The 12,179-nt window shown below is 29.6% G+C and overlaps 1 protein-coding gene across 11 annotated transcripts in view; it reads left to right on the plus strand.

Annotated features, from left to right (window-relative positions):
- Positions 1–12,179, plus strand: part of LOC106788563 (trehalase) — a 36,580-nt gene that overhangs the window by 19,819 nt on the left and 4,582 nt on the right. For 6 of the 11 annotated variants that reach the window (XM_014752566.1, XM_014752476.1, XM_014752387.1 and 3 more), the window contains 6 exons: positions 2,197–2,283; positions 2,917–3,088; positions 8,755–9,537; positions 9,686–9,819; positions 10,057–10,610; positions 10,764–11,014. In XM_014752566.1, the coding sequence (XP_014608052.1) occupies positions 2,955–3,088; positions 8,755–9,537; positions 9,686–9,819; positions 10,057–10,610; positions 10,764–11,014 (1,856 nt within the window). In that variant the 5' untranslated portion in view covers positions 2,197–2,283; positions 2,917–2,954. Of the gene's footprint in view, positions 1–2,196; positions 2,284–2,916; positions 3,089–8,754; positions 9,538–9,685; positions 9,820–10,056; positions 10,611–10,763; positions 11,020–11,180; positions 12,090–12,179 lie in introns of those variants that run through there. The other 5 variants (XM_014751968.1, XM_014752048.1, XM_014752130.1 and 2 more) reach the window with 3 other exon arrangements.

A 12,179-nucleotide genomic window follows, 5' to 3' on the forward strand; every position in this document is an offset into this window, starting at 1 on the left:
GTACAATCGTTAATTATTATCGAATGATTTTTATCGATGGATACCGACAGATCTTTTTGATCTACATTTTTTTTTTTTTTTTTGAAAACATTTATCATTGAATCCTATCCTTAAGATTGATCGTAAATTTCAATCGTTTATCTCGAAATTTAATTTCTTTCTTTTTTGCCATAAGAATCTTTATAACGGATGAGAAGAATCAAGAAACGTAGATAATTTATTTTGCTTTAGGAAAGAAAAAAAAGAAAATTTAATCAAAGATTAGAATCGTCACGCATACACATTGAAAGGTAATCTGAATCAGAGTTTCTCATATTTTATTCCACTTGGCGACAGCATCCACATTACTCGAGAAAATATTTTACTTTATATCTTCTGAGTAAAGAATTTAGAAATGAGGAATGAAGATAGAAACATATGCGTTTGGTAATAAATCGTAAATAACATTTATTATACATATTCATACTAATTTCGTAGTATTGTTGAGTCGCGTGTTACGATTTGTGAAATCTCATCCAAATAATGCATTTCAATTTATATTATTATTTTGAGAAAAATCATCAAAATTATCGATTAACATTTTTGTGTTGCACATATATATATATATATATTTTTTTTTTTTTCAGTAGGTTTATAATAAATTTCGTAGAGAAAGCTTTAATGGCCACTTTATTTGATTCATCTTGTATAAAACATGGATATATGTGTATATATATTTTTGTATGCATATATTTGTGCATATATTTGTGCATGTATACACTGGGTACATATCGTCAGTCCATGTATACCGGCACAAACTAAGTATATTTTTAAACGGGCATTGCGTCAAAAGCGTAGGTTCTCATTGAATGACACGAATAGAACTTGACCGGCGGCAATATCGGTAAGAGAGACATGTTGTCGTGTTCCATTCGTCTCGCAAATGTCTCATTTTCTTTCTATCTCTTTCTTTCTTTCTTTATTTCTTTCTTTCTTTTCCTTCCTTCATTTTCTCTCTTGAATTCACCTTAATAATCCACACACAATGAATGAATTAATTAATATTCTTTTTTATACTAAATATAATTTTTCTATTTAACCCTTCTTTGCATGATTTTTTTTTTTTTTTTTTAAATAAATCAGGGTGATGTAATTAATGCTCTAGATTAATGGAAAAATATTTAAAAAAATCCTAGTGCTATTTTTTGACAACTGCGTTTTGTTGTACGCAATAATCGTTTAAAAAGTTGCCAGCAACAACAAATATACAGTACAAGGGTTTTGAGTACCTTTTTTTGTTGACTAAATATTATGATTGAAATTTCCATCATCATGCAAAGAAGGGTTAAATTCATTTTTCATTTTATTCATTCAAATATTATATATCTAAATTAATTGATCTTAAATTAGTTGCGCGTAAGAGAAAATAGGAATCGTTTCGTCCTAACTTTGGTAGAAACCATTTTGTAAAAATCACAAAATGGCTGCATTCTGCCATAATGTCAATTTGAAAGAACATAAATGGGGTTAATTAATCTTAGATGTTTCATTATGTCGACAGTTGAATTCTCGAAGTGTATTCAAACGGCAATCTCGTCGACGAGCCGAATTATAGTTATTTTTAGTATCACCCAATGAAACGCGCTACAAAGCGTCAATTGAAGGTGCGATTGACAGACAAGTCCGAGTTTCTCTTGAGGTCAACGCGAAGAACAACGCGAATATATGTGTTTTTTTTTTCTTTTAATTTTCTTATCAACCATTTTATTTATCAACTTTTGTCGACTATTATTAACAAAAAAAAAAAAAACGTGGCCTAAAGATTTAGGATTAACGTCCATTTTGTAAAAGGGGGGCGATTTGTCTTTCATTTTGAAAAAAAAAAAAAAAGAGGAAAAAGGAGGGAAATTTTAACGAGTCGAAACAAAAAAATACCAACATTTATTTCCCGTACAATTAAAAATAATTTTGTATGTGCCGTCAATGAGGGCAATGAACTAACAAATAAAAAGGGGGAGGGGGTTAAAAGAAAAATCAGATTTATATTGTAATATATAAATAATTGTGTAATATGCAATAATATAATAATATCAACTTTGATTTATGTTAAATCATTGTCGTATAATCGTTGGCACATATAAAATCAGAAATCAAATAATCTATCGATTTATAATTATTTATTATAGTCATAACTTTATTTTTTTTTTCTTCTCTCAGGGAAGATGCGGCCTTGCTGCTGGAGTTGAGACCGCCTCGCAGATTAAGAAAATTTGAGGGTCCACGTCCGAAAGCGATAACCAGAAAGTAAGGACCTTCCAAAAAAAAACAAACAAATTCGGCGTGTCTCATCTTCTTCCCAATTGTTATCATCGCCAAAAACGAAACTTTGAAAAAAGATCGTGAGAGCATATATATAAAGTTGTCGAGAAACTTTTTAACAAAGAAAAAGTATCAAAAGAATCAACAATTCTCGCATATGAAAAACAAACAAAAATCAACGATTAAAAAAAATCACACGCTTACACACGCTCACACACGTACACACGCGCGCGCAAAACTCTCATCCCCGCGAAAGTAAAAATAATCCGCGAGAAAATCAAAATTCGAATTAATTAACACGCGTGTCGTTTAAAGAGCCGAATAATAAATAAGAGCTGAGAGCAAAGAAATAAATATATATATATATATATCCATATATAAAAAGGGAGGGGGTGAGAGAAAGAGGGTGGAAATATTAACAATAAACTTCCAGTCGTAAAAAAAAAATAATTAAATTAAATTAAATTAAATTAAATTAAATTAAATTAGTTTAAAAAGAAAAAAATACTTTTAAATCAAATATAAGGACGACTAAACACGCACACGCACACACACACACATATATAAATATATATATATACATATATATAGATACTATATATGTATATATATATATAGATACGTATAAACAGAAAAGAAAAGGAGGAAAATATAAGATGGCTCTGATGGTTTCTTGGTCCATTTCGATGATTCGTCTGATCAATGCTGCAATCACGTTCCTCGTCGTTCTTCGATATTGTGCGATCGCTGCTGCTGATGTGAGCGTTTCTAAACCTCCTCCGTGCTCCAGGTAAGTGATTAGAAAAAAAAAAAAAAATAAATAAAAAGAAAAAAAAAATACAAAATTTACAATATAACAACGGACAAACATATATAAAATTTAATGAATTATTTGTAAATATGTGTGTATATAAATGTTTATGCAGAAGAGAACATTTTTTTTTCATTTAAGTATTATTTAATTATTATATTGATTAAAAAAAGACTTGCACATCAACAACGATATCTAGTTGTTGCTTTAACGATTGTTTTAATATAGAAAACAATTTTAATTATATATTTCTAAGATTAAAATATAATAATAGAAAAGGATAGAAAATAAGAGGAAAAGAAATTGTTGTAATAATTTAGAAAGACAAAATATTCGAATGTTTGAGAATTTATTGATTATTATTTTCTCGTATTTTATATTTATGTAGAATAATAAAAAAAAAGAAATGAGAGTATGGGTAATAACGATGATAATGGGGGTTAGGAGGGGAGGGGAAAACAAATATTTTGTTCTCAGTTCGCGGTTTCGCTGACGCGTGTAATTTATTTTCTCTTCTTCTTCTTTTTTTTTTTTTTTTTTTTTTTTTTTATTTTCTTTTTTAGCACAACCCACACTTGAAGTAAATTTAAAAATAAACGAGACGAAAGTGAAATTGGTGAAATCATATATTTTGTATGTTTCATTCGGTTCTGGATGTTAATTCGAAAACGGTTTCAATTGTTTAAAAACTGAACCAAAANTTTTTTTTTTTTTTTTTTTTTTTTTTTCTTTTTTCCTGTTTATTTTGAAAGAGGAAGCGCGTGTCGAATGTCGAAATCTTAAAAAGGAAGAAGTGAAATTGGTGAAATCATATATTTTGTATGTTTCATTCGGTTCTGGATGTTAATTCGAAAACGGTTTCAATTGTTTAAAAACTGAACCAAAATATATTTGCCAAATTGTCTAATTTTAAATTAAATAGCATAAAAATTAAACCCCCATTTTAATTTTACCATAACAAATTGACAAATTTTTGATCTCGATGGTGAGGCTCAAAACTTTTCAACCTCCCACCTAGATAATTTTTATCTTATCCTTTATTTTCCGAGAAAAATTGGAAAATGGTTCCATTGATGTAAAAACTAAAGAAAAGAAAAGAAAAAAAAAGATTTGAATTATTTGACAAATTTCATTGAATATAATCAAACAATAATTGATATCACAAATAATTATTGTGACGTAATTCGTCGTATAAGGGATAAAAAAAAAGACAAGTCTCCTAAAAGTGAGATAAGAAAAGAAAAAAAAGGGAAACTAATGTAATAGGAGATATGGTCTCACGTTCTTATTTCGATGACGTAAAAACGCCCACATTTTTTTCCTTGGTCATCGTCCAAATGTTCGATCCACGTGCACGTTCTCGTTATTACGTCGAAGAATTTCATTTCGTATATGCAAAACTTAATACGTTGGTTTAACATTATCATACATATTCCTGTAAATTTAAATATTACTTTTATGGGCCATTTAATTTCACCTAAAAATCGTGCGACCAAAAAATTAATCCTAAAAATGTTCTTCACAGTCAAACGTCTGATATTTATTTTCTTTTTTTTGTGTAACCAAACGAATTTCTTTCATCATACAAATTTGCTCTACTTCATCAAACAACACTCCTCCATCTTTGATATCGCTGTAATAGTAATTGTCGTAATTAATTAATGCCCGTCATTGAGTGAGAGTTTCCTTTACGAAAGCTCATGAACAATATATACGAGATATATTAAATCTACCCGGTCAAAAATTTAATTCTTATTACATCATTTGTTTTTATAGTTTTGAAATATGTTGACAATAAAGAAATATAACGTTTTGCAATCTAACGTTAATTGTTCGGGATAATTTTATCTTCGATTTAAATGACGTCCTGCAACTTTTGATATTCAGTATACACTTATTGATGGATTTTTTATTTTCTTTTTTTTAACATTTTATTTCACGTTACAATAATATCCAACAATTGTTTTACATATATTTATCAATATTTTTTAATTTAATTTATTTCGATAGTATTTTATATAGGAAAACTCGTAGTATAGATCATTTTTACGAATACAATAATAAAATGTATATTAAATGGCTTTTAAATGAATAGAAAATGATAAAATAAGAGTGACAGAGATAGAGAGATATATCGTCTATCTCCCGTATATTGTCACGAGATTAACCATGTTGATTTTGATTTGTCCGTGACACGTAGAATGAACCCAGGACGGAAATAAATATTTTGATCATCGGCCAGTCACTCGCCTTGCATTCCGTTCAATTTTTAGCGAACACGCGACATTCCTAATTAAGTCGACTTATTCTAGAGATATTATTGGAAGTCAAGTGTATATATAATCTACTTTCTTTGAATCATCTTCCCACAAATTTTCCACAAATCAAAGATATCTTCACTTTCTTTTCTCATTACTTTCATCTTCAATGTGATACATTTTATTTTTCTCTTTCATTTAATTTCTTCAATATACGACGATCCATTTTATCATCTAATTTATTCTAAGATTTTGTGTATTTCGAAATATGTGTTTGCATTGAATGTTTTTCTATCGAATATTTCATTCACAATTTGTCACATAAAATTTCTTTCACTTTTTTGCGAAACAATTTACGTTGAGAAATATTAAACTTTGAAGTATGATACGTGTATCAAGAGCAATAAAGATAAGAAGTGCATATATAATAATAATAATAATAATAATAATAATAATAATAATACATTCCGAGAAAAATAGCTTTCAGTTTTCTTTTATCATTATTTGTTTATTTCGTATTACGAATGTGATAAAAAAAAATATATATATATAAAAGAAAACAATACAATCATTAAAAATAATCGATGATTTTTTTACATCATTCATTTATCGTTAAATTACATAAAATATATTTTCCCATACCGCGAATGTTTATTTAAAAATATTATTATATAAAAGGTAGAGAAAAAAATATTTTCGAAAAAATCTATTAAAATTTCATATTATAAATATATATTTATTTATGATTAACAGTAAGAGAAAAATAATAAATGTTGCGTGTACGAAAAACTGATGAAATCCGTGAGCATTGATGTTGATACTAATTGATAAAATATTAACGACAAGTGATCGTGTTCAATTAATTAATTATTCTCATCAATCAGATTTCATTTCTACATTAGCAAACTCTGTTGGCTATTAATAGGCGATAAGATCGTAAATAAATCTAATCGGGTATATTAACCAGACGTTAATTGATTAAGAAAATTCAAACTTATAAAGCAAAAGGACTGATATTACGATATATGACATAACATTAATTGAATATATCATTATTTCATAACACTTATCTTTGATTTTTTAACGAAGACAAATTATTTTCGTAACATTAATTTTGATATCTCTAATCAAGAACTAATAATTGTTCTTGATACAAGTGGCTAACATACTAATCATTAAAACCTAATCTAAGATTTACAGATCTTCTTTCTAAATTTGACTTTCGTGTGTTGATTTCTTTTTTTTTTTTCTTATTTATTCATCAACGTAGATAAATTTATTCAATATACTACAGTCTTGACACGACCAGTCGATAAATATTCTTAATTTTATTTATTGCTTTTTAATTTATTCTCAGTAATTAGAAAAAAAAGGTAACAAATTTTGGTCGCAATCCTTACTTTTTTGAAAGTAAAAAAAAAAAAGAAATAAGAAACATTTGTCATTATCTATTTAACGTAGTGTCCTTAACAGTGAACTTGGCGCGAATGTAGCAAGGTAAAGAGATTTAAATTAGTGTGTTCCGCAAGAAACAATGAGCATGACCTTAATAAATAATGCGTTCATTCCCAACAATGTGATCGGCCTTTCGTACAACATACATTACATATTATTATCTTTTTCTTAACCGACAATATAACTCATATACTGAATGTATTACTGTCAAACGTTCATTTTATTTTATATATGTCTCGGATATTTATATTTTTCTTATTCGTAAATCAATTTATAAGCTTTTAAATAAAAGCCTACGTTATAAAATGCATCGTAAAACAAAAAGAAAGAAAATTATTTGCGCGAAATAATTGATGGGTTTTTTTTTTAAATATATTTCATATACTTGTTGTTCAAATTATATAAATTTTGGATCGATCTATTGATTGATTGATTTGTTTATTTATTTATTTCGTTAAATTAATTCTCTCCCGTGGCAATATACAAAGGGAAATTATTTTTATTTAAATATTTTATTTCACATGGAAAAGGAAAAAAAAAGTACAATTCGAAAAGACGGAAAATATTTAAGTTATGATTGTATGTATTAATATGTTTATAACGGTAATACGATTTGCATACATTTTCATAGATATTGTTTAAACATTGCACAACGTTTGGTTGAAAATCATATGTATAAAAGAAAAAGAAAAACAAAATAATAATAATAATAATAATAATTAGGTATCTAATATCTCGGGGTTTATCTTTAGAAAGTTAAAACCGAATCATAAGCGCGACATATGACGTCATTAAATAATGATTTTACCCACAAAAGCCGGGACTTCTAAATGTCGAACGACGATAAGTTCAAGACCTTCGAGAATCTCAAAAGTTAGCCTACCTCTTGGAAGAAATTCTGTGACGTTTACGAGAGATGACGCACAACGCATTTATGCGAATAATTTCACCGGAAATATCGTAAACAGTCTTTCATTTCTTTTTTTCTTTTTTTTTTTTTTTTTTTTTTTTTTTTTTTTTTTCTTATAAATCATCGTTTCGGATTTAATCGGAGATGAACGAATTAGAGAAAAAAAAATTTATGAAATAAATCTTATTCGTTTATTAATTTTAATAATTTCATTATAATTGGATTAATAATTCATTTTATTTTTTTCGTTTTATTTTAGTAGGTAGCACATGTGTGTGTGTATGTGTTTTATTTTTTCATTTGAATGATCTCAAATAGATATATGTATTGAATAAATCGAATTTTTACGAGAGAGGAGGAAAGGAACAGGCAGGTCGACAGGTGTTCTTGAAATGTCGTTAACGTTTTCAACGCGTTAGAAAACTACGAGAACATTTGCGATCACTTGATACAATTAGTTTCGTAATACTGACGCAATACAAATTGCTTGTTTCGATTCATTTCAAATTGAAATTACCACTTTGACGATTTTGTTCTGCAAGTGTAATGGAAATACTATCGATCGATTTGATCGTTCGAATTAAATTTAACGAGAAAAAAAAAAAAAGCACTAAAGATTAAACAAAACTTTTCAATGCCCCACCTTCCTTGGAACAATTTTCGAATAATATCTCGCATTTTTGAACGGGTTGATTCTAACAACAAAAACGTACATTTTCCATTGATACTAAACGGATAAATTATCTTATTAAATCATATGAAATATTGTGGGAACCGTTTTCGAAATTTTCACCAAATCATGAATTCCAATATTTGTTTCATTAAAAATTAATTAATTAATTATACATAAGCCACACATAATCGGATAAAAGAAAAATCGTATAAGCTTGTAAAACGAGAACAACAAAAAATAATAATAATAATAATAATAATAATAATAAAACTAAAAAAAAACAAACAAACAAAAGGAAGATATAAAACAGAACAAAAAAAATATCTGGCGTGTGTGTATGGGTTTGCAGCAACATTTACTGCCACGGCGAGCTGCTGCACAAAATACAAATGGCGTCGATCTATCCAGACTCGAAGACGTTCGTCGATATGAAGATGAAGAATTCACCGGAAAAAACGCTGGCGTTGTTTCGTGAATTTATGAATCGTACGGACGAAATGCCGACCAAAAGTGAAATAGAACAGTTCGTTAACGATACATTCGATCCTCCCGCATCGGAGTTCGAGGAATGGAATCCAACCGATTGGATACCGAATCCAAAGTTCCTTCAAAATATAAACGATCCTGAATATAGGAAATTTGCTTCGGATTTGAACGAAATTTGGAAGATGTTAGGTAGAAAAATGAAGGATGACGTTAAATTAAACGAGGAACAATATTCGATCATTTACGTGCCCAATCCGGTGATCGTACCAGGCGGCAGGTTCCGCGAATTTTATTATTGGGACTCTTATTGGATCATCAAAGGTCTTTTGTTATCGGAAATGTATCAAACTGCTAGGGGTATGCTTAGCAATTTTGCAACTATCGTTGATAAAATAGGTTTTATTCCTAACGGTGGTAGAGTATATTACAAGATGAGATCGCATCCGCCACTTCTGATACCAATGGTCGAAGAATATCTTCAAGTGACCAACGATAATCGTTGGTTAAAAGACAATTTCTGGTTATTAGAAAAGGAATTTCAGTTCTGGATTACCAATCGTACGGTCGAAGTCGAAAAAGATGGGATTAGGTATACACTTGCTAGATACCACGAAGAATCATCTGGACCAAGACCGGAATCCTACAGGTGATTTTTGTTGTTGTTGGTAGTCTTCATCACATCCTAGAAAACCTTTATTTCCCCCCCCCCCCGATCGTGTTTTATATACTATCAAATCATTTTCTAAACGTTAGAAAATCATGTGACACGAAATATTAAAATCTTCTTAAAATAGGGAGGACGTTCAAACCAGTCAAAGTTTTCGTACTGCCGAAGAAAAGGACAATTATTACGCGGAATTGAAGACAGCCGCTGAATCAGGTTGGGATTTTTCCAGTCGTTGGTTTATACTTGATGGAACCAATAAAGGTAAATACACCCACCAAGACCCCGAGCCCTCCCCCCTACCTCCCCCGAATAGTACGTATTATCTTCGTTGTCTCTTACCCCATGCACTGCCTTTTCCCCCTCAGGTGGTTCTTCTTTCTCTCATCCCTTAAATTAACTATATTAATCATCCTATGTTCGATTAAAAATCAACGATTGAGTTATTGAGTTACGTTTATGAGAGAAACAAAACATGACCATGATCGGTGACGTTTTTAGGTAACTTGAGCAACCTGAAGACGAGATATATAATCCCAGTTGATTTAAATGCGATTTTATATCGTAACGCAGTACTTTTAAGTAAATATAGTCAAAGGATGGGTAATGCTACCAAAGAAGCATATTATTCTACAATTGCTGATGAATGGAAAAAAGCTGTTACCGCTGTTTTATGGCACGACGAGGTTGGTGCTTGGTTGGATTATGATATTATGAATGAAATCAAAAGGGATTACTTTTATCCTACAAACATCTTGCCACTTTGGACGTATTGTTACGATTTTACAAAAAGAGAAGAATACGTTTCTAAAGTATTGAAGTATCTTGAAAAGAATCAGATAATGTTGAATAAAGGTGGAATACCAACGACTTTGGAACACTCTGGTGAACAATGGGATTATCCTAACGCTTGGCCACCTCTTCAATATTTCATTATAATGTCATTGAACAATACTCAAGATCCATGGGCCCAAAGGTTAGCCTACGAGATAAGCGAAAGATGGGTCCGAAGTAATTACAAAGCTTTCAGCGCAACTACCCACATGTTTGAAAAGGTGACGAAAGCACAACATTTATTATATCAATGAAAATATTACATTTCGGTAGCTAATTATTTAGCTGCCTACCATCCTCGTATCTCCTTTTGTTTTTTCTTTTCTTCCTATAAGATGGCATTTTTTTTTTTTCTTCTTAATTTTCCTCGACAGTACGATGCAACCGTTTCTGGTGGTTATGGTGGTGGCGGAGAATACGAGGTCCAACTTGGTTTTGGCTGGTCCAATGGTCTCGCCATGATACTACTCGACAAATATGGTCAAACATTGGTAGCCGATGACAAATTTACTCCCGATAATGTTCTTTACAATGCTGCCCAACAGCAAGTTGTTGTATCAACTGCTGGTCAAGTGATGACAGGTATCCTTGCCCTCATCATATCACTCGCGGCAGGATTTATAGGGTGAGGTGAGTGAAATCGTCAAGAAATCAAAGAAAATCAACAACATTTCCCTTTTTTTTTTTTTTTTTTTTTTTTTTTTTTTTTTCCCCACACCCCTACGATATTCAGATTATTTGTGTGCAACAAATTATTATAAAAAATTTCTCTTCTCTTATTTATGTTTCAGATATCAATGTGGTTTTAATCCAACTAGGAGAATATTTATGGACAAAGAAAGACATAATAACAAAACAAAACAAAACAAAAATTAGACGCAAAGTATTTTATGGATTAATATAAAAATAATATATGATAGGGAAATATCAGTAGGATAACAGATATATATATATAGGGACTTGTGTGTGTTGTGTGTGTGCGCGGCGCGTACACGCGTATAAATTTGAATAGTTGATATTTCTTTTTTTTTTTTTCTAAATCATTTATAAATTTTTAATCCTCTCATATCTCACTGTGTTTAGAGATCAATCGATCATTTAAATATGTTATATTGTTGGTTCCGTCTTATTAAAATCACAAATAATTAATTATATGAATATGACCGATGTGTGTACACACATATACACACGCACACAATCGCACACGCACGCGTGCGCATTCAATAGTATTTTTTTTTTATACTTCCAACGTACATACTTAATCATTATTGAAATTTTTAATATGTAGCATAGGTACTCTGTGATCGAGAGGAACTTTTCGCTGGCCGAAAAATTACGTTCCGAGAAAATAATTCCCTCCTGCATGATCTATATTATAATAATCAATCTATTACGCTTTAAATCAACAACAACAACAACAGAAATAACAACAAAGATCGATTTTCTTTTTCCTTTTCTTTTTTTTTTCTCTTTTTTGTTCTTCAACCCCCTCCACCCCCAGTCTCCCTCTAACAACAAAAATTCAATACGAATTTTTCAATATTATTTTTGATAGATAATTACATTTATTTTTAAGGTTGACTTTAGTATTATTAGGAAATATATTTACCGATAATAATGTTTTAAGTATTGAATATAAATTAAAGAGGAAAATAGGATGATAAGATGATAGAAATAATTGTAAATGTGTCGGTGTAATATTAAAAAAAAAAAAACAAAAAAGAAAGAGAGAGAAACACAAGCATCGAAAATTAAAGCAAAGATCATCGTAAATTATTTTGTTAATAATA

Source organism: Polistes canadensis, unplaced genomic scaffold, assembly GCF_001313835.1.
Source record: "Polistes canadensis isolate GaletaPanama2010 unplaced genomic scaffold, ASM131383v1 scaffold_0, whole genome shotgun sequence".
NCBI lineage: Eukaryota > Metazoa > Arthropoda > Insecta > Hymenoptera > Vespidae > Polistes > Polistes canadensis.